A 20582-nucleotide genomic window follows, 5' to 3' on the forward strand; every position below is an offset into this window, starting at 1 on the left:
TAATTTTCTACAGTTGCCCACACTTTATCCATGCATACACCACCTTCGTTCATTTTGCTTTGCTTTACCACTCTTCATGCTATTGCTTTTATGGGATTCTTTAAATCAACTCAGCTTTAATTTTTTGAACAAAATGGTATACCCCTGGGGTAAATGGAAAACCAGTATAGTATCACTGTTACTGGTAAATAGAGGATATGAACAAAAAAAAGTGCAACAAAAGTAGTGTTATTAAATTCTACCCAGATCTACAGTATCTGCCTGGGAACTTCCTGTTTTATTAAAAGAAGAAATAGCGATTGTTGGAGGTGTGAGAGTCTAATTGCAAATTATATGTTGTTTGAAAGACTGAAGTAGAATTGAAGAGGAAATAAATTTCTCTCTGGGTAATTCAGTTCCCTTTAGGCCTTAATTCTACCCTAGATAAAATTATTTCATGTGCTTCGTAGGTGCCTCATATTTTGGGAAATACCTTTGCAGTAGAAACTATTGATTTTTAAGTCAAACATCTAACTGGCTCTAAATTTTAACTTTACTAATTGTATGTCCTAGAGTGAATCACTTTGAGCCAGTTTCTTCAACTATAAAACAGTAATAATAATACATATTTCATGGTTATATTTTCAGGATTAAGTGGCATAGTTATAACAAGCCTAGCACTTGGGGTGCCTGGGTGGCTCAGTCGGTTAAGCATCCAACTTTGGCTCAGGTCATGATCTCATAGTCCGTGAGTTTGAACCCCACATCAGGCTCTGTGCTGACAGCTCAGAGCCTGGAGCCAGCTTCAGATTCTGTGTCTCCCTGTCTCTCTGCCCCTTCCCCACTCACACTCTGTCTCTCTCTGTCTCAAAAATAAATAAACATTTAAAAAAAAAAAAAAAAGAATAACGAGCCTAGCACAGTGCCTGGTGCATAATAGGCATACACTAAACATTAGTTCTATTCCTCTCTTCTCCTTATTGACAGAAAATAAACTTCTCCAATGGGGTTGTATGATGCGATGAGTGAGGGCACTAGGGACATACCTGGGTCTGATCCTGGCTACTTTTCTGTGCCTCAGTTTCACTTTCTAAAAAGAGGATGGCTCTACCTTGCTGGCTTCCTGGGAGGACAAAATGAGACTGTGTGTTAGCAGATGCCTAGCATATACTAAGAACTCAACAAATGATAGTTGTTACTATTACTATCACTTGTGAAGGGAGGTAGTATTTGGCAGGGAATGATATAATTTGATCCATATGGAGAAAATGAGTCTGGGTAATAGCTGACAGGCGAGCCATTAGCTCCACAGTTGTGGAGGGTTGAGAGAAGAGAACTACCTCACAACAGTGGATCCAGAATTCCACTCTTGCCCAGACAGAATAGGGCACAGCAGAGAAAGAGCCCAAAGGACTGCCCAATGCGTGACAGGTGTCTCCTGGAAAATGGGGGTGTGATGGGTCTCCTCAGCTCCCACTCTGCATGGAACTGAAATGTGAAGGCAGACAATGGGAGAATGTTTTGTGTTCTGTTCAGCTTTATTCACAGTAATGGTCTCCCAGGAACTGTACACAGTAGACTACGGCAGCAATGTGACCCTGGAGTGTAATTTTGACACTGAAGGTCATGTGGAACTCAAGGACTTAAGGGCCAGTCTGCAGAAGGTGGAAAACAATACATCTTTGCACAGCGAAAGAGCCACTTTGCTGGAGGAGCATCTGTCTCTGGGGAAGGCCTTATTCCACATCTCTCGGGTGCAAGTGAGTGATGCAGGACAGTATCGCTGCCTGATCATCTATAGGGTCGCCGGGGACTACAAGTACCTGACTCTGAAAGTCAAAGGTGAGTAGTTTCAAGGACGAGAATCTTTGGAGGCATCAGCACAAGCAAAAACTGGGAGATGGTTACAAAGAGACCGGGCAGTCTTAGAGAAAACAGAAGCACCTGCGCAGAAGTATTTTCTAATCTCTGAGTGTAACGCAGCTGAGGTGAGGGGAAATAGGGGAAGGAGTTGCAAGAATAATGTGGGTCTGGAGGGAAGGCAGGAAATGCGTCCCTGAAAGGCGGGAGGACACCAAAGCTAAGCCCTGTCTTGCCCACAGTCCTCCAAAGGAACAACACTGACCTGATTGTTAAGCTCCTCTTTGAGAGAAGCTCATTCCTCTGGTCCAGAGTTTTTTAAGCCATGGTTTGCCAACCATTAATGGATGGAAGTATCAATTTAGTGAGTAGCAACCAGGTAGGTGTCTTTTTCCCAATAAAATGAATGAGCAAAATGAATAGATCAGAAGGCATCACATAGTAGGGCTGAGTGTTGTCTTGTGACACTCTTGTTTCAGAGGTGTGTGTGTGTGTGTGTGTGTGTGTGTGTGTGTGTGTTGGTTTGTGATGTAAAATATTTTTGCTCACTCTGGGTCACAGTTTAAGAAGTTTGGAAAACACTGCTCTTGTCCAAGCTTCACCTATTGCAGATGAAGCAGCTAAAGTCCAGAGAAGTCAAGTGGGTAGGCTGGGGGAGCCCCGTTAAGTCAATAGCTGTCCCCATTCCTCTAGGTTAAGGGCTCTCCTTACCCCGATACAAGCCAAGAACCTAAATCCGAAGAGAATCTTCAAGTTCGTGTTTGTTCTGGAAAAGGTCATTTTGGAAAAGACCATAAAAGAACAACAGATTTGGCTCTGTTCATCAGCTTGTGTTTTTCATCCTGCCCGGACTGCTCTGGGTTTTTTCTCTGTCCCCTTCCAATCTCACCCATTAGGCCTCAGAGGATCTGTTCTGTCTTCTGGAAAGTCCATAGACTTTGGTCCCTAAAGACCATTGACCTTGGCAGCAATGTTGTAACTTTATGATCTGGCACAAAGAAGGACAAACTAGAAGGGTTAGACATAAGGGTGAATGTCGTTTCCACCTGTGGCCTTGGGCAGGTTATTTCACCTTTCATAATCTCACATTTTTCTTATTTGTAAAAGGATAACAATAGTAGCACCTACCACATAGGATTATTGTAAAAATTGAGATAATGAACATAGAGAACTGAGCATGGTCCTTGGCACATGGTGAGTGTCCAGGGAGTCGGTTTAAAGACCTCCTCTCATCTCAGCCATCAGTAAGTCATCAGGAAAGTCATGTGCTTGGATGTAACTGACTTCCACCTTCACTGCATTTCCTACATCCAGAACTGGAATGAATGCTACAACTTTGAAGTTAGCCTGAGTTCAATTAATGGGAAGAAAGAGGGCTCTACATTGTCATGATCTCCTAATGTGTTCAGTATCTTCACCCCTCACTCCCTGACTCCATGTTTGTTAATCTCTGTTTAAGTTCTGTAATGCATCTAGGGTCTCTGGGCAATTGGGGGCCAGTCATTTCATGCTTTCTGTCCAACTGAAAGCTGCCATTCATTCCTGGAAAGCCACTCTGCCAGCTTCGTCACCTAGCTCAGGGATGACTCAGGTGTGGAACAGGTTAATTCCTTAAATCCGAATTATTTATTCTTTAACTCATTGATGGTCTTTGAACTAAGGTAGATGGATATACGAAAACTATACTAAGGTATATGGATATATGAAGACAGTTTTAGGAAATGAGTTTCTAATTCCTAATCTTCCCCAACTACTCTTTCCCCAAATTGAGTGTGCCTGAGAATACGCCTTCCAGGCAAGTCTCTTGGGGTTCCCCTAAAACACTTCCTCTTTGATCATTGCCTTCTTCCACTTCATAAAAAGTGTGCCTCTCACCCATCGTGAATATGGTGCATTGCCCTGGGGCATAGAAAAACATGGCGCTGACCAAAAGAGTGATTAGAAATATTGATACCATATCAAACTTTAAAGACTAATAAATACTTCTGAAAAATAAATGGTATCAAGTTCTGTGTTAGACAAATTTGGAGAAGGCCCTAATAGAGTTAATAGATGATAGCAAAAAATGAAATAGTTTTTTTTTTCCCATGTAAATCATAATGAAGTGACATTCCTGTAACAAGACTGCTTCTACTCCCACTTACTTATTCACATGAGTAAGCCCTTCTTGCCACAAAAACGGAAAGTCAGAAATAGAACCGATGCTTACCCTTGCCTCATTCCAACCACAAAGTCATATACATCCTCAGATAAGTGGACAAGTTGAAAAAGAGAACCCCACCCATCCTATTAAGAGATACATTTCTAGTCAACTTGCCCTTTTATGCTTAATCATTATCACCATTTTTACATTTGGATCTTACATGTGCTGATAATAATAGAAATGAGATTTCCTTTTTTTAGTATTTTAAATGTTTTTATTTATTTTTGAGAGAGAGACAGACAGGAAGATCATGAGCAGGGGAGCAACAGAGAGAGAGGGAGACCCAGAAGCTGAAGCAGGCTCCAGGCTCCAAGCTGTCAGCACAGAGCCTGATGCGGGGCCCGAACTCAACAATGCCAGATCATGACCTGAGCTGAAGCTGGTTGCTTAACCAACTGAGCCACCCAGGTGCCTCAGAAATTAGATTTCAGTGCACAAGAAAACTATGAACACTTGAAGCCTCGTGATCACAAGGAAAAAAACGACCCTCAAGAGTGAGATGTATTTTGTTGTTGCAAAGAAACATAAGGATAATCAATAAAAGAACTTCCAAACATGTTGCATTAGGATAAAATCCTGCATAAAAAGTGGCATGGGAGCGGAGGGTCACAGAATGACACAGTGTGAAAGAGAAACCGTGTAAAGCTCGGACCATTAGAGGAGAATTTTTGTATATATTTTTCCACAGATGGTGGCATGTGTGAAAGATATCTAGCTATCTTTTGCCCTCTAGACAGCATTAGATACATCTGTAAGAGTCAAATCATTGTTTTACTTAAAATATAAATATTTACAAAATGCTAAACATAATCTATTTTCCCAATATAGAAACTTAGGAAAATTTTTTTTTAATTTTTTTTTTAATGTTTATTTTTGAGACAGAGAAAGACAGAGCATGAATGGGAGAGGGTCAGAGAGAGAGGGAGACACAGAATCCGAAGCAGGCTCCAGGCTCTGAGCTGTCAGCACAGAGCCCGACGCGGGGCTCGGACTCACGGAGAGCGAGATCGTGACCTGAGCCGAAGTCGGACGCTCAACCGACTGAGCCACCCAGGCGCCCCGAAACTTAGGAAAAATTTTTAAGAACCGACCTAAGACGTGTGAGAAGGGGCATACTGCATCCAAGTCCTTTTAGAAGGAATGCAGGCAATAACAGGAAAAGCTGAAGACTGTCAGCTGAGAGTATTCTAACCTGATCAGGGGTCTCTGGAGAAAGCAGGGAAGATTTGGGACCTTAGTAAGGATTTGCTTCAACGAAACAGGACTAGAGGAAGGATGTGCTTTTTCCTTAAAATGCCTCATCTATGGCATAAACTTGAAAACAGGTTTATAGCAACTTCTTGGACGTCCAGGCAATATTTCATATGAAATATAGTGAAAAGAGCGCTAACTTCAAAAGTACAGGAAAGTCAATACTAGGTAGACAGGTTTCCGAAGGGGAAGGCTGCCACTACAGGACTGTGAGTAACCTGTCCGAGGGAGGTCAGGGAGCATGGCCTAAGAGAAGAGCGCCGTGACCCCGAGAGTCCAGAGAGGCCAGGGCTTGCGCCCTCAGGTTGAGAACTGGCCTATGCAAAAGATCCCAGACAGTCCCAGAACAAGTCATAAGAACAGAAGAGCCAAAGCAGCCTTAAGTCTCCAGGCAGGGTGGGAGATGGGAATGGGAGACGGCCAACCCCCAGAACAGGCTGAGGCTCACAGAAGTGTTTCCAACCGGTGAAAAAGCCCCAAGCTCCATGGGCATACAGCTTGAGCAAGTTGAGGAAGGAGGTGGCAAGGCTTCCATTTTTCTCTCACAATGGCCTTCACCCTAAGAAGGGCAAGACAAAGGGCATGGGTGGGGTGGGGGGGAACAGCCCAAGGGAAGTGATGCAGCCTGGAAAAGATAATGACAGCCTCTGGACCTAGAGAAAGCATTTGCTTAAGACACTCACTAATAGGGCTAAATCTCGGGGCGCCTGGGTGGCGCAGTTGGTTAAGCGTCCGACTTCAGCCAGGTCACGATCTCGCGGTCCGTGAGTTCGAGCCCCGCGTCAGGCTCTGGGCTGATGGCTCGGAGCCTGGAGCCTGTTTCCGATTCTGTGTCTCCCTCTCTCTGCCCCTCCCCCGTTCATGCTCTGTCTCTCTCTGTTCCAAAAATAAATAAAAAACGTTGAAAAAAAATTTAAAAAAAAAAAATAGGGCTAAATCTCTCCTTTCAGTGCCTTTCCCCACTTGGGGAAACAAAAGGGTAATAAGGAAAGCTGGAATTAATTAAGAAAACAATGTCCCGAATTCTGAAATGAGGAAAAGTGCCTGCAATTTACAAACTATTTAACCTGAGGTTCCTCTGCAGCTCATTTAACAGACAAATTGGGAGCAAGCCTAAAAGATTTATTTCAGCAATTACTATAAACCTGCCTATGTTCTGTTAAGACCGAGGTATTTGTAAAACTATATTTTTTCACCTTAATTACTATCATTATGATAGAGCAAGTAATACAATGTGCGGCTTTCTCTTTATTTCAGAAATGCTAGAGTTGCCAGTAGCATAGGGATCATATAGTGAGAGACCACCAGGGAAACAAAAACCATTTAAACCAGTAGAAATTTCAATCAGAAAATAGCAATTCTTTTGATGGAACAGACTGAACAGCCAACCTGGGAACAGTGTGGCAAATCGGCAATTAACAAGAGCAAGAAGCTGTTGCCCGCACTGGACTGGAGGGAGAGGGGGAAGGCAGGAGTACTGGAGTTCAGAGGCCAAGGTCATTCTACAGACGCTAGAACCACAACGGGCCCATCCAGTGGTAGCAGGAGCCGAGGAAGAGATGTGGGTGCTGGTGGAGAGGCCCCTATAGCATAGACCATAGGGGAGAAATACCCCGACTTCTCCCTCCCGCTTGCCCTCCAGTCTTCCCACCATGCCTCCTATTGGCTGTCAGGAGCCTGGGGAGATAGCCTGCAGGAGTCTCCTAGATCATTCATTTAGTAAAATTGATCTCATGACCTTAGACTGTATTAAAACCCTGTGTTGGGCCTAAAATGTGCTCCACACATAGGAAGTAATTAGTCCCACTATACTTTGTGCTGCTTAGGTAAAGTCTGGAATATAGGTCATGTTATACTGGCAAACAAAGTGAATCCAAGTCTGGTCTGAAAACTGTCCTCTGAGATAGGGTTGAAGGAAGTAGCCATGTTTTACCCAGAAGTCAAAGACGATATGGAATCTTGCCAGTTATCTTCAAACACCCGAAGGATCATATGGAACAGTGAATAATAATTGCTAACATTAACCGAGTTTTTGCTGTATTCTAGGCACCTAAGTCATTCAATCATCCTAACACCTCTGTTAAGGATAAGTATTATTGTACAACCAGAAGGCTCGACAGGTCATGTAACCAGCCCTTGGCTCAGCATAGTCAGACCTTTCAGACTTCTGTCTACTATGCTGCCCCCATGTTGTCTTATTAAACCAGGCAATTACCAATGGGTTGAAGCTGCCCAGAAGCAAAGTTTGGCTTGGCAGAAGGATGATCTTTCCAATGAATGTTTAGCTTTCTTATTGTCTAATCATGGTAATGGCTACTCCTGAAAGTAGGAGCTTCTATTAATCGATGTACTTTGCCCAAAGTTAGTTATCTAGCAGGTTACTAATATCAGAAAAGTGTTAGTAAGATAAAAGGAGACACTTCATAAAGATAAAGTCAAGACAACAGGGAGACATAACAATCCTAAATGTGTGTACATCTAGCAACATAGCTTCGAAACATATAAAACAAAAATAAAACAGACCTAAAAGGAGAAATAAATCCTCAGTCATGTTTGGAGATTTCAACTCATCTCTACTATAATGGATAAACAAAAAAGAAAATAGAAGGGTTCAGTAAACACAACCATCTTGGCCTAACTGACACATACAAAACTTACACCCAACAACTGCAGAGTAGGAAGTTGGACTATTTTTAACTTTAAGATGACTTTCATCTCTGAAATTCTAAAATTTACTCATCTTTTCCTAAGAATATCTCCCTTAGTCCAGCTTCCCTGTTGTGTGTTGCTAATATGTATTTTCGGCCACTTCCCAAATATGCATGAGGCTGTGGAGGTGTCTTTAATGTTGTAAACATGCAGGCTGTGGGCTCCCATCCTTTCCCCAAACCTTGCTGGTTCTTTTAAGTGAACATCTCTCTCGTCTGCTTCCTCATGTGTATATCCCAGATTATAGCCTCAGCCTACCTCCCGATTCCTGGCCCCCCAACCTCTGAAACCACCTCTCAACCTGGCCCTCAAGATCAGCTTCTTGTTCTGAGCTATCCTGCAAGAACCAGCCACACCTTCATATGCAACACATTGCTGCTATGAACCCATTTATTCTTCTCCATCCCCCCCCCCAAAGACCCCAGAACTTACAGAAATAATCTACACCAAAATAGGATGAAATGATTATAAGAGGACATCAAACCAAGGGAAAATACGTGTAGGTAAATAACGTAAAATGAGAGATAAGGTGAGTCCTCAAAAATTCATGCTTCAAATACTATTGAATTTGTACAGGTAGATCAAAATTGGCTTCAAGGACACTGGTAGGTCTAACCGGTTCAACTCCTCAGCAGGATGCTTCAAAACCTGCTTCTCCTCATCTTCCACTAGTTCCGTGTGCCCCTAGTTCCCCCTGGGAAAACATGTCCCCCTCCCCCCTTCCTGTGTCTATTGCTCTATCCCCAGACTTTTGCAATTACAGAGAGAATCATCAATTCCAATGCAGAATTCAGAATAACGTGGCCACGACTGGCATGAGTTCAAGTCCCTCTACCTACCCCAGATTCCAGCTGTTTTGAATTTTACCTACCTCATAGGGTCCTTGGAGAGTTTAACTGGGATAATGTGTGTCAAGGAGATAGAATCAGGTTTTAGAGCCACTCACCCCTGTTCCTCTCCTTGGACCCCTGGTCCAAGTCCTTGACCAGGTGAGCTCTACGCACAAGAACCAATAGCCAAATGGGAAATGAACTCCATTTGTTAAATTAGTAACTGGATGAGCACATGATTTTCTCCCTTCCCCTCTCGGTACTTTAAGGCTTCTCTGGTGATTTACACTGGAGAACATGACTTAGAATAAGGGCCTCTTTTTTCCTGCACCCCCATCCTAACTTAGAGTCCATGTTTGCCGAACAGACCCTAAAATTACTCATCTATCCAGCCTCATGGATAATAAAGTCCATCCCACCCACCCAGTCACAAGCAGAAGCTGGAATACTGTGAGCCAGGAAGATTTCAGAGCTTTTTGAGGCAGGCAGGTCAGTAGGCCCAACTGAGTATGCTTTCCTGCATGGAGACAAGAACTTCAAGAGAGGCCCACAGACCGTGAACCACGCTTCCAGATGAGGTCACTCACCGCAGTGAACAGTGACCCCGTGAGCGTCTTTGGCTATAACTAATCAAATTAGCAACTCACAACACAGAGACACAAAGGGAAGTACTCAAGGGGCAAAACTGTGGAGAGGGGCCTGAACATTCCTCCCCCTTCCACAGTACATGAAATCACACAGCGTGAAGCTTAGCACCTAGAAAGCACTTACTACCTCATACACATTTGATGTTTTCCACAGGGCTGTCCTCATGATTTTAATGTAAAATTGCTTTTCAGGATGGGTGTGCCTGTTGATACTCCTCCCAACAGTAAGAAAAAAATGGTTTCATCACACCTGAGCCACAAACACAAAGATTGTATCAAAATTCTCTTTCTTAAAAATTTCCTAGCTAATGGAAGTTAGTACTCATTTCTACTTCCCTTCACCAAAAACTAACAGATTACTTTCCATACTCCCTGGTATCTGCATATGTTGTTAATATGTCTTTATTTGGGGCTATCATCTAAGATAACAATTTGTCCTTGTGTCTTATTGCTTTCGATGTCATTTGTATGCATTTTAGATCTCAGTTTTTTAGAGGGTAGGGAGCCACTTTGGATTAATTTACTCAGCATACACTATACACAGGTGTGTGTGTGTGTGTGTGTGTGTGTGTGTGTGTGTACAGGATAAGTAAGTTATATAACTAATTCTTAACTCTTTATAGATAGAATCTAGGTCTTTATTTTTTTCTCCTCCTAATCTCATAGAGAAGGGAGGAAAGGGGGAAGTGGGAAGAAAGTTTTCTTCTGAAAAGATGTTGGAAGAAGCACCAAATAAAACAAGAATGTGGGGATTATCTAGTGATTTCATTTAACCACCTTCTGTCTTTTCTCCGGTCCCCGGTTGTAAGATAATTTACAGGAATACAGGAAGCCACAGAGTGTGATAGTGGAAAGCACTGTTGAGACTTGCAATCAAACTTCCAATGTGCAGATGTTGGCTCCAGCAATTATTAAAGCCTGGTGACTCTGGGCAAAATACTCAACCTCACTCGCTTCAGTCACCTCCAACAAAAATTGGGAATACCAACAGCACCATTTTTGTTATATTATAAAAATAAAATCCTTCGATGTCAGTAGCATGATATCTGGGACACAGGAAATGTTTAAAAAATTAAAAGCATAATTACTTAATATTGATAATGATAATTTTAGCCATTTCACATGGCAGTGAGTACGGAGATCTCTAGGAATCAGAAAAGAAAAACTTGCTTCTTTTTCTTTTTGTATTATCCAGCTTCCTACAAGAAAATAAACACTCATATCCTTAAGATCCCAGGGGTAGATGAGGTACAGCTCACCTGCCAGGCTGAAGGTTATCCCCTGGCAGAAGTGTCCTGGACAAACGTCAGCGTCCCTGCCAACACCAGCCACACCAAGACCTCTGAAGGCCTCTACCGGGTCACCAGTGTTCTGCGACTAAAGCCACACCCCGGCAGAAATGTGAGCTGTGTGTTCTGGAATGCTAACGTGAAAGAACTTACTTCAGCCGTCATAGACCTTCATGGTAAGAGCAGCCCACCCTTCCCGACTCCAGTAGTCAGGAACTAGATGGCATACTCAGAATGAGTAATTGGAGGATAGCGTAATAAAAAGTCTATTTGTGGAGGTGTGGTCAGAATCTAGAGAAGCGAATAAGGTTATTGCCAGACCCTGGGGCTTCAACAGTCAGAGGAGTGACTGCTACTGTTGGGGTGGTTCCCGGATGGAAGCCAGGGAAACAAATACCCCAACCTCACACTCCCCCCAGCCTCCAGGCTCCTGCCTGTGCCTCCCATCCGCGGCACCCAGCTGCGAGTCAGAGAACAAGGGAGTCCCACTGATGTGTTTCAAAAAGGCCAACCTCTCAGAGCTCAGAACCCAGTGTTGAAGTGCAGAGGGTGAATCTGAAGAGGAAACAGATAATAGCCAGCACGAAAGCTAATCACTGTAATTCGGGCACGGTGCCTAGAGAGTCAGCAGAATAAATGTGACTTTGCTGGCTCTGCTGACACTCAGGTGGGTATGGGGTTTTCAAGGAAAGCTGGCCTTCTGTAAAATCTTTCAGAGCCTTTGCTGATGGCTCGGTGCCCCATACTTTAGAACTTCATGCACCAGGGAAATTTCAAACAATTTGGGAGTCTGTTTTATTTTGTAGTTGCTGGGTAAGAACATCTATTTGCCAAATAAGAGCAACTCTACACCTAGTATCAAAATTCTTCCCTAAGAGACGGGTCACCTTCTCACCAAGCTCATCATAAGGTTCCTCTTGCCCCATCTAACAAACTGCTGCAAACTTTGTGGGCTTGAGACAACACGAATTCATTAGCTTACACCTTTGAAAATCAGAAATCCCAAATGGGCTTCCCTGGGCTTCAGTCAAAGTGTCGACAGGGTTGCAGAGGCGCTAAGGGAGAAGTGTGTTCTTGTTTTCTCTAGCTTCTGCATTCCTTGGCTCATGGTCCCTCTTCCACCTTCCAAGCCACCAGCTGCATCCCTCAGACGTCTGCTTCTGTCATCATGTCTTTCTTTAATTCTCCCGCCTCCCTCTTCCACCTTGTAGGGACCCTTGTAATTGCATTAGATGCCTTCCCCCAACCTGATAATTCAGGTTAATTTTCCCATTTCAAGGTCCTTAATATAATCACATCCGCAAAATCCCTTTTTGCCTGTGGGGTAACACGTTCACTGGTTTCAGGGATTAGAACATGGACATCTTTGAGGGAGCCATTATTCTGCTACCGTACCAGAAAAGGATATAATCTCCGAATAAAGGGCAGTCCCTAGCACTGCTTAAATTTGACATAATTTATAGAAACTTTAATATTGTCATTATAATCCACTTTTTGCCCTTTGTCTTAGTTAGACAAAACAGAGCCTACGATAGGAGCTCGTGTGGCATGCCAGTATTTAGGTGGTGGCCTCAGGGAGCAGGGATGGGAGGCTTAGGAGATTCAGACCAGAAGCAAGAATTGAAGTTGTTGCTATCAGCAAAACGGGAGCTCAAATACCCAAAGACCACCTGGGAAGTGTACAGAGAGCCTCCCACGATGCTCACTCAAAGCACTTCAGGTGGAGGTCATCTCCTTTCACCCCTGTTGGTTGACAGCAGTCTGCAGGACTGTGCACTCCATGCTAGGAGCTATGCATGCATGTGGGCTGAGTGAGTTCCCCCCAGCACCTGTAGTGTCAAGTAATCCCAGGGCAGAAAGCAAAGTACCCATTTGAGGTGAATGAAGCAAGTCAAAGGTCACCCAGACTTCTCCCGAGCTGTGGCTGAAGTTACAGGTGAAGCCAAGAGGAAGTGAGACAGGACTGCAGCAGTCTGTCCCTTGCCCTATAAGCCCCGTGACTAAGCCTTCAGGCTGGGAGGCAGCCATGAAGCCATATGGTATCTCTTCACAAGATTTCATAGGCAAGAGTTCATAGAACAAGCTACAGTTCTGGCTGCTGAAGTGGATGCCAAGCCATAACCGATCATTGTCCTCTCTCTCATCCCCACACATTCTAGATCTCCCTCACTCAGCACTTCAGATGGAGCAGAGGAGTGGGGGCAGGGAGTGGGCTGGTGACACTCGCTTTCAACCCTGAGAGCACCGAGCCCTTGGTTGCCTTGCCCGGAACAGACTGACTTGCTGCAGTTGCCTTTTCTTTGTTATTACTGAACGTGGAAGTACAAAAATCAGAGAATCCATGGATCCCCGAGTTCCAGACCTAACCTTCTATGCCTGCATTAGGTAGCAGCTCTCACGTTCTTCATGGTAATCAAGACTAATCGCTCTGTCAGTAGAGAAATTCTTTTCTCTGCCTGCTGGTCCACCCATGGGTAGAATTCAAGCTATGAATTTAGATGCAGTAGAGCATATCCCTTGATGGAAGCATTTGCCACTAGGAAGCTGGACCTTTAATCCAGTAGAGCCTAAATCAGTGCGGATAAGAAGGAAAAATCCCACATGTGGGTCACTGGACATAACAGTGAGAAGGACCAAGCTTCAGCATTGAGGAAACCCTGGCACAGAAGCAGCATGTGCTTGAGGTGAGACTATCAGGGGGAAGTGAATCAGAACCTGACTGGAACCATCCATCATTCAACTACATTCATCCCTGGCTGAAATCAGGGCTGGGACAGACAGGATAGAAGCTGGGGCATCAAAGATATCTGCTCTATCTCAAATTAATTTATATTTCATCATGAACTGGCAGGACTGAGGACTTTGAAGTGACTCAATCCCCATCTCATCATTAATTTCCCAGGATTTTCTTCAGGAGGAAAAAACCCTCCCTGACATAGTTTTCAGGGGCAGCCAGCTGCCTTCTTCTCATTGCCACCCCCTCTACCAACCCCCCCCAACTTATCCACACTTTACTACCCAATTCCAACACTAAGGTTAGCCCAGCTTCTTTCTAACTGAATGGATTTGAGAAAGTGAGGCAGTAAAGAGAGATGTCATGCTAAGAATCTTGGTAGAAATGAAGACATTAGAAACACCTCATTTTTAGGGTCAACTTTGAGGAAAAATAGTGAATTAGACAAGCTGGTCTTTAACGTTCTCTACCTCTCTTTTTATCACAGTGCAGATCCTCAGACTTGACACCTTATGAAAATTGAGATACAATTAATTCATACTAGGGCTTTAGAGGCTTAAATACTAACAGTCACAGAGGAATTTATTTTTCTTGGAATTGTTGAGTAACTGTCCTTTGCTGTGTGGAATTTCCTGCCTGGTTAAGTGTAGGCCAGTACTTTGGATGGAATGTGGTTTTCCAGAAGGATCAGGGAAATAGGGGCCTGGGTAAGATGAACTTGGAGATAACTGGAATCTAGCCTTTGCACCACCGATTACATCAGTGTTTTTTTCTTTGCGGTGGAAAAGTAGGAAGGGCACACTGACCATTCCTCTGGAGACCTTGAACCAGTGATAAATTATGAATGAATGAAGGTGGTTCTTCTTTCCATGGAAGTCAGTGTAGCTGAATGAATAGTCAACAATCACAGGAGAGGCCCGTGGGGTCTGCATCAGCTCAGGATCTTCTAGGATATCACTCATAAATGTAACTGGCAAGGGCACGGAGAGATTTTCATGCAGTTAGAGACTTTCAGCCTACATTTACCTATTCTTCCCAGAATTGTATTCATGCTACTACCTCCTGACATGGTTCCTGGGCTCTGGTCAGCTCTCCTTCGTCACCAGTGCTCTCTGAGATTTCTGGCACCTCTCCCACCTCCATGATTTCTCTGCTCAGGTGGTTTCTTCCACAGAAAACATAATTACTCACCCTCTTCACTGCCCTGAAGTCTGCCCTCTCTCCAGAGCAGCTTAGATAATTCCAGGGCAAAAGGGGTCCTTCCCTTATCTCTTCTTCTAAGACTGATTACCTGTACCATGACTTGGTTTGCCTGTGACTATACTTGTCTTTTATCTTTCATTGTATTTTAATTGTTCACATGGGTCTTCTTTGTGGCAAAAGCTAAAAGAGTATGCCCATACTAAGCTAAAACACACTGCCCATACTAAGTGCTCAATTAATGTCAGGTTAGTGGGTTGGAAGATTAGCCTTGATAAAACAGTCCCATTATCCCAGCCAACAGACTGTGTGGACCACCAGATCAGAGCAGTCAAGTGACCCCCTGGTTTGTAGCACTAATACCAGCAACAAATAACCAGTCACACATCCTCCCACGGTTCCTGGCATTTTAAGCTGCTTTATGACTGTCCTTTTTCTGGTCATTCTCATCAGTTGAGTTGCTCATTGCTGATTCTGTGACCCATCACAAACTTCTCTAGAAGTCAGTGAATAAAGCAAATAGAGCAATGAGAGTCTGGTGGTGGGAGGTGCTCCAGTGTTTGTAGGATGGATGACTGAACATCCTAACTTGATCAGAAACAAAAGGGCAATGGGTCCATTTTCCTTTTGAAACAGGGTTTCCTCTGCTCAGCCCATTGTTGCATTTCATGAGGAAATACAATGGGATTGGAACACAGGAAATAACTATAAAAACATTTTTATGGGGCCGGAAGTGAAGCCATCCAAGGAGACCTGGAGGGGACTCTCTGGCAGTGGTCAAGAGCATGGGCTCAGAAATCAAACAGACTTGATATTTAAATCCTCTCTCTGCCACTAGTAGCTTTCAGAACACGAACATATAACTGACTCATCCTAGAACTTGGTCTCACATTTGTAGAATAAGAATAATGACAGATACCTTAGAGGGTGATGGTGAAGATTAAATGGAATATGCCTGCTAAGTCCTTAGCACTCAGAAAGTATGGAAACGGGGGTTGGGGGGGTGGGGGGCAGGGAATATAGTGCCTCTACCAAGAAGCATGGCTTCCTTGAGTGCATGGGACTGTGGGGAGGATGAAACCTAGTTTTCCCATTGTATCATCATATCATTGTTAAGTAACATGTAATTATTATAAAATAATTTATAAGAATATGTATTAGAATAAAGGCTAAGCTGCTACAATGGAGAGACCTCAAAATGTGACTCAAACAAGATAGAAGTCTATTGCTCTCTTAGGTAATTCAGAGCAGGTAAGTATCTATATTCCATAAAGTTATTCAGTGATCCAGGTTCTTTCCATCTTGTTGCTCGCCGTTCTCTAAAATGTTTTCTCTGTTGAATTGTCAAAGTCGGGTCACTGCCACATCAAAAAGGAAAGAGAGTCAGAAAGGAAAGTCAGAAAGGAAAAAGAATGGTGGAAGACTTATCCAATGTTTTAAGGCCAAGGCTCAGAAGACCCATGACTTGAACTTAGTTTACATGGCTGGCCCACATCTAACTGCAGGGGAGGCTCCAAAATGTAGTCTTGAGAAGCCCTGTGTCCAGCTAATGACACGGGAAAAGAGAGAATGGATTTCAGGGATGAGCATCAGTCTGCCACAAGGTAAATAAGGACAGGGAGGATCGGGCTAGGTAGACTAGGTAGACAGTGATTAACTCGGCCCAACAAATCCTTATTGACTGACCTCTTTCATGTAGCTGGCACTTGGCTCTATAGGGGATTCAGAGATGACTTAGGTGAAGTCTTTGTTCTCCAAATACTTACAGTCTAAGCAGACTGATGTTCGTTGTTAGAAAGTCTTGAGGGATGAGTAGAGCTTCTGTATGCAGAAGGGACTGTGAAGGAACCTTCAGAGGACAAGGGTTTGTAAAGAGTCACTGAGGTAAGGACTTCTCCTGTTGTGGGGACACTGAAGGTCTCGGGGCCCCTTGACTCACAGTGCTACTGCAGTGGTACTTAATAAGCACTTCCTAAAAGTAAAAGAGCTGTTGTAATTAGTACAAGCTATCCAATGTGTGCATGAGCCAGGCTTCTGAATCCTTTCTTCCTTAATGTTCACCACACTGTTTTCAATAAAGACAAATATCTGTGGGGATGGAGATTTGATTAAACCAATCTGGGCTTGCAATCCTGGCTTTGCCACTTATTTGGCATTGATAACCTCAGATAGATTTTTTAGCATTTCTGAACCTTACTTCCTGAACTCTAAAATGAGGGGCTCAGATTAAATGATGTCCAATCCCTTCTCAACTAAAACAATCTGTGATTCTCAGATGGCACTGAGATGGGGGAGAGGGAAGGCAGTTAGCAGGATTGAGCCTTTCCTCCTGAGCACTCTTGCCAGGTTTCTCCTGGACCATAGTGTTATGTTTATTCTGCAGTAGTTACTCCATGGGGCAAAATTCAGGCTTTTGGAAAGGGCACAGCTTACCTTGGGTATGCTTCTTTCTCCCCATTGCGAAGCCCCCTCCAGTTCTTCCTCACTGTCAGTCTGGAACCCTTATTCTAACTTCTAGATACTCAGAACTCTCCTTTACAAGGCCTTCCCCTGTCTCCAAAATTGCTCTTCTCACCCGCCTCTCCAGTAAACTCACCTTTTCCTCAGTGCCAGTCCTCAGTGATTAGCTGACACAAGGAAAAGGACACGCTGTAGTAATTCACACTAAGGTATGAATGTCTGGATTTTGTATGTTAACACTATCTACAATATTATACTTTTTTCCCCAAAAGGATCCCTGTTAACCCTTGAAATTGATTGACTAATGGTATAGATTCTAAACACTGTGAGCGCTTGACAGTGGAGGGGGAATACATGTTTGGGTTGAGAGACCATCCTACTGGAAAGAAAGAGATGATGATAGATAGATAGATAGATAGATAGATAGATAGACACAGTAGATGGATGATGATGATAGATAGATAGATAAATAGATACAGTAGATGGATGAGAATGATGAAAAACATAGAATCTGGAACCAGACAGCCTGGATTATATCTCAGCTCTGTCTCTTACAGTGCAACTTTGGAAACATTTCCCAGACTCTCTGGACCTCCCTTTCTTCACCGGTAAAATGAGGGTCATAGCAAAGCCTGCCACATAGGATGGTCGTGAGAAGTAAATGATCTAGTACGTGCAGCATACACAGAACAGTACCTGGTTATAACCTCCTCAGATGGTCAACTTGTTGGTCTATCTCTAAGTTCCCATGTAATGGGATTCTGGTGTTTTTTTTTTCCATCCAGGTGACCTAGAACCCAAGATCCCTTCAAATTGGCTGCTTCCTGTTTTCATCCCTTCCTTCATCATTGCTTTGATTTTCATAGCTACAATGACAGCCCTAAGGAAACAGCTCTTCCAAAAGCTTTATTTTAGAAAGGGTAAGTGTGTTTTATTCATGGTAACCAAGTGGACTGGGTGTCTGCAATGTGGGGTTCTGCTTGGCCCCAGCAGTCTACAGCTCCCCAGTTTCATACCAATCTCCTCAGGGCTTATGAATCCCTTTGGGCTCATCCTGATGATTTTTTTCCCCAGAAGAAAACGGCCCTAGTCTTCTTCAGTGAGCTGAAGTCCTCATACAGAATATTTTTAAAGGAATGTTTTGTTCCTATGCTGAAATAGTTTGCTTTGTTCTTTGAGCCAAGAAGAGTCATTAGCCTCATGAGATCAGTGTCATTTTGGTAATGCAGACAACTATGTGGTCAGAGTTCACGGGCAGGAGGATGCCAAGATCACTTCTGAGGATTCCTTCAGTTCTCTCCCCCTCTTGCCACATTCTGGGCGTCAGCTGGGCTAAGCCCTCCCCAACCCCTAGGAATCTGAATCCCTTGGTTGGTAATGAAAGAAGAGAAGTGTGTGAGGCCATTTGCGGGCAGGAAAACCACCTGTTTTGATGGCTCCCTAATGTCTTTCAGTGGCTCCCCTGGAGTCCCTCCTCAGCCTATCCTATTCTCACCTACCTACTCCTGTCATGTAACCTTTGAATCCTGGCCAGAATATCTGTAGACTTGTCTTCTGGTTTACTAAACTACTCCTTTGTCAGCACCCAGTAAGCTCCTCCCAAGGTCTACACATGGCCTTGTTTATAGAAAAGGAAATGACATCTGGGAATAATCCAATAGGAATTGGGGGTGGCCATTATTTGAGAATTGGGAGGCTTTTTGGTGTTTGTTATGCTACATTTACAGTCTAACCTCTGTATTCTCATCTGTCTCAAAATACTATCATGCTCTATTTGTCCACTGCCCTATGTATGCGTTAACTTGGGTGCTAACCACAAAACTCTCTACTATAGAACCCAAGGAACTATTGTCAAAAGAAAGGGGAGTGGAGGTTGAGGAAGAAGGAAGAAGGAAGAAGGGAGGAAGGAGAAGAGGAAGAAGGGAAAAAGAAAAAGAGAAAGAAATGATAGAAATGGAGAGGAAGGGCATTTCACCATAAAGGAGGAATTATAGTGTCTTCTCTGACAGAACTTTAACTAAACAGAATCACTTCTTTTTTTCTTTAAACATTTTATTTGGGGAAGGGGGAGCAGAGAGAGAGAGAGAGAGTTAATTTCAAGCAAGCTCCCCCTTAGCACAGAGCCTGACAGGAGTCTTGATCCCACCGACCCTGGGATCATAACCTGAGCCAAAATCAAGAGTCGGATGCTCGACTGACTGAGCTGCCCGGATACCCCAAACAGAATCACTTCCACAAATCTGTGACCTCAGAGAGCCATGGCAGATGCCCCTCATTAGAATTTAATCTTCTCTCATTCTTCTTTCACCTCCCCCATACACACCCCTCAGGAACAGGTCTATACCAAAGTCCTAGGCCTGCAACCTGAGAACTTAGTCACCTGAGAAATGAGCAACAGAGTTTTCTGTCCTTACCCTGTCTGGGGGAATGAAATGGGGTCACACTGAAAGGTAGAGCAGAAAAAATTCTTTCCCTTATCCTTCACCCCAGTCTCAAGAGTGAGCGAGGCTATCAGTAGTTCCACACTAGGTACAAGGCTTGGGTACCAACTGTGGTGGGAGACATTTGTTGCTAATAAGAGTTGAGAGAGTAAATTTGCAAATGGTTCTTTATTTGTTTGTAATGAGCCAGAGGGAAATCATGGCTGCCTGTATAATACAACACCATACCCCAACTCACATGCGCTGGGATCTGCTTTCCCTCATGGGAGGTACATGGACACACACGCACACACATCTGTGTGCCTTGCATGTGTCATGAAAGAAGGTTGAGAATGGCTGACCCTGTAAATAGAGCTTTAAACCAGAGTCAGAAGGCTAGGTTGGGACCTGAAGCTGCCATTTATTGGCTCTATGATCTTGTACGAATTACCTAACTTCCTTGAGATGGCTTTTTCTATCTGTAAAATGGGAAGCGACATGAGAATGAGCGTTTTACTGCTTATTGACCCAACCTCACTGCCACTACTGAGGTTCACCTGGACTGGAACAGAACCCTCCCAACTTGTCTCCCTGCACCCATTTTTGCCACCTGCAGTATGGGTCTATTTTCGCTTCTAGCCAGAACAAGCTTTCAGATTCTCAAGTCTACACGTCTCCATGATCAGACCTCGCCCATGGCTTCCCACTGCTCCCTAGGCAAAGTCCCAACATGCCCTGAGTGGTGTGGCTCACAATTCTGGCTTTTTCCTGAGACACCATCACCCTCGTTCTCTAAGCTCTAGCCATGTGAGGGTCCTAAGTCCTCAGTGCCACCCCACCCCTTCAGATCTGAGTTTCCTCATGTAGCACGTGGTCCTCTTAAAGTATTTTCTTCTCTTTGTCCACCTGACTTGGTGTCATCCCTTAAAACTTGGTGAAGCTACTACTTCTTCAAGCCTCTCCTGATTCTGCCCCCCCTCACCACACCCATTACAGGACA

The 20582-nt window shown here is 43.8% G+C and overlaps 1 protein-coding gene and 1 long non-coding RNA gene across 4 annotated transcripts in view; one reads left to right on the forward strand and one right to left on the reverse strand.

The window, feature by feature from the left end:
- Nucleotides 1-20582, forward strand: part of PDCD1LG2 (programmed cell death 1 ligand 2) — a 94326-nt gene that overhangs the window by 56062 nt on the left and 17682 nt on the right. For all 3 annotated transcript variants that reach the window (XM_058695845.1, XM_058695847.1, XM_058695846.1), the window contains 3 exons: nt 1516-1821; nt 10675-10944; nt 17948-18082. In XM_058695845.1, coding sequence (XP_058551828.1) covers nt 1516-1821; nt 10675-10944; nt 17948-18082 — 711 coding nt within the window. The remainder of the gene's footprint in view (nt 1-1515; nt 1822-10674; nt 10945-17947; nt 18083-20582) is intronic.
- On the reverse strand, nt 15990-17194 carry LOC131492152 (uncharacterized). Its single transcript, XR_009251895.1, has 3 exons — nt 17136-17194; nt 16469-16551; nt 15990-16060 (listed from the first exon to the last, which is right to left on the reverse strand). It is a non-coding gene; the product is annotated as an uncharacterized LOC131492152 (long non-coding RNA).

Source organism: Neofelis nebulosa, chromosome 12 (genome assembly GCF_028018385.1).
Source record: "Neofelis nebulosa isolate mNeoNeb1 chromosome 12, mNeoNeb1.pri, whole genome shotgun sequence".
Taxonomy (NCBI): Eukaryota; Metazoa; Chordata; class Mammalia; order Carnivora; family Felidae; genus Neofelis; species Neofelis nebulosa.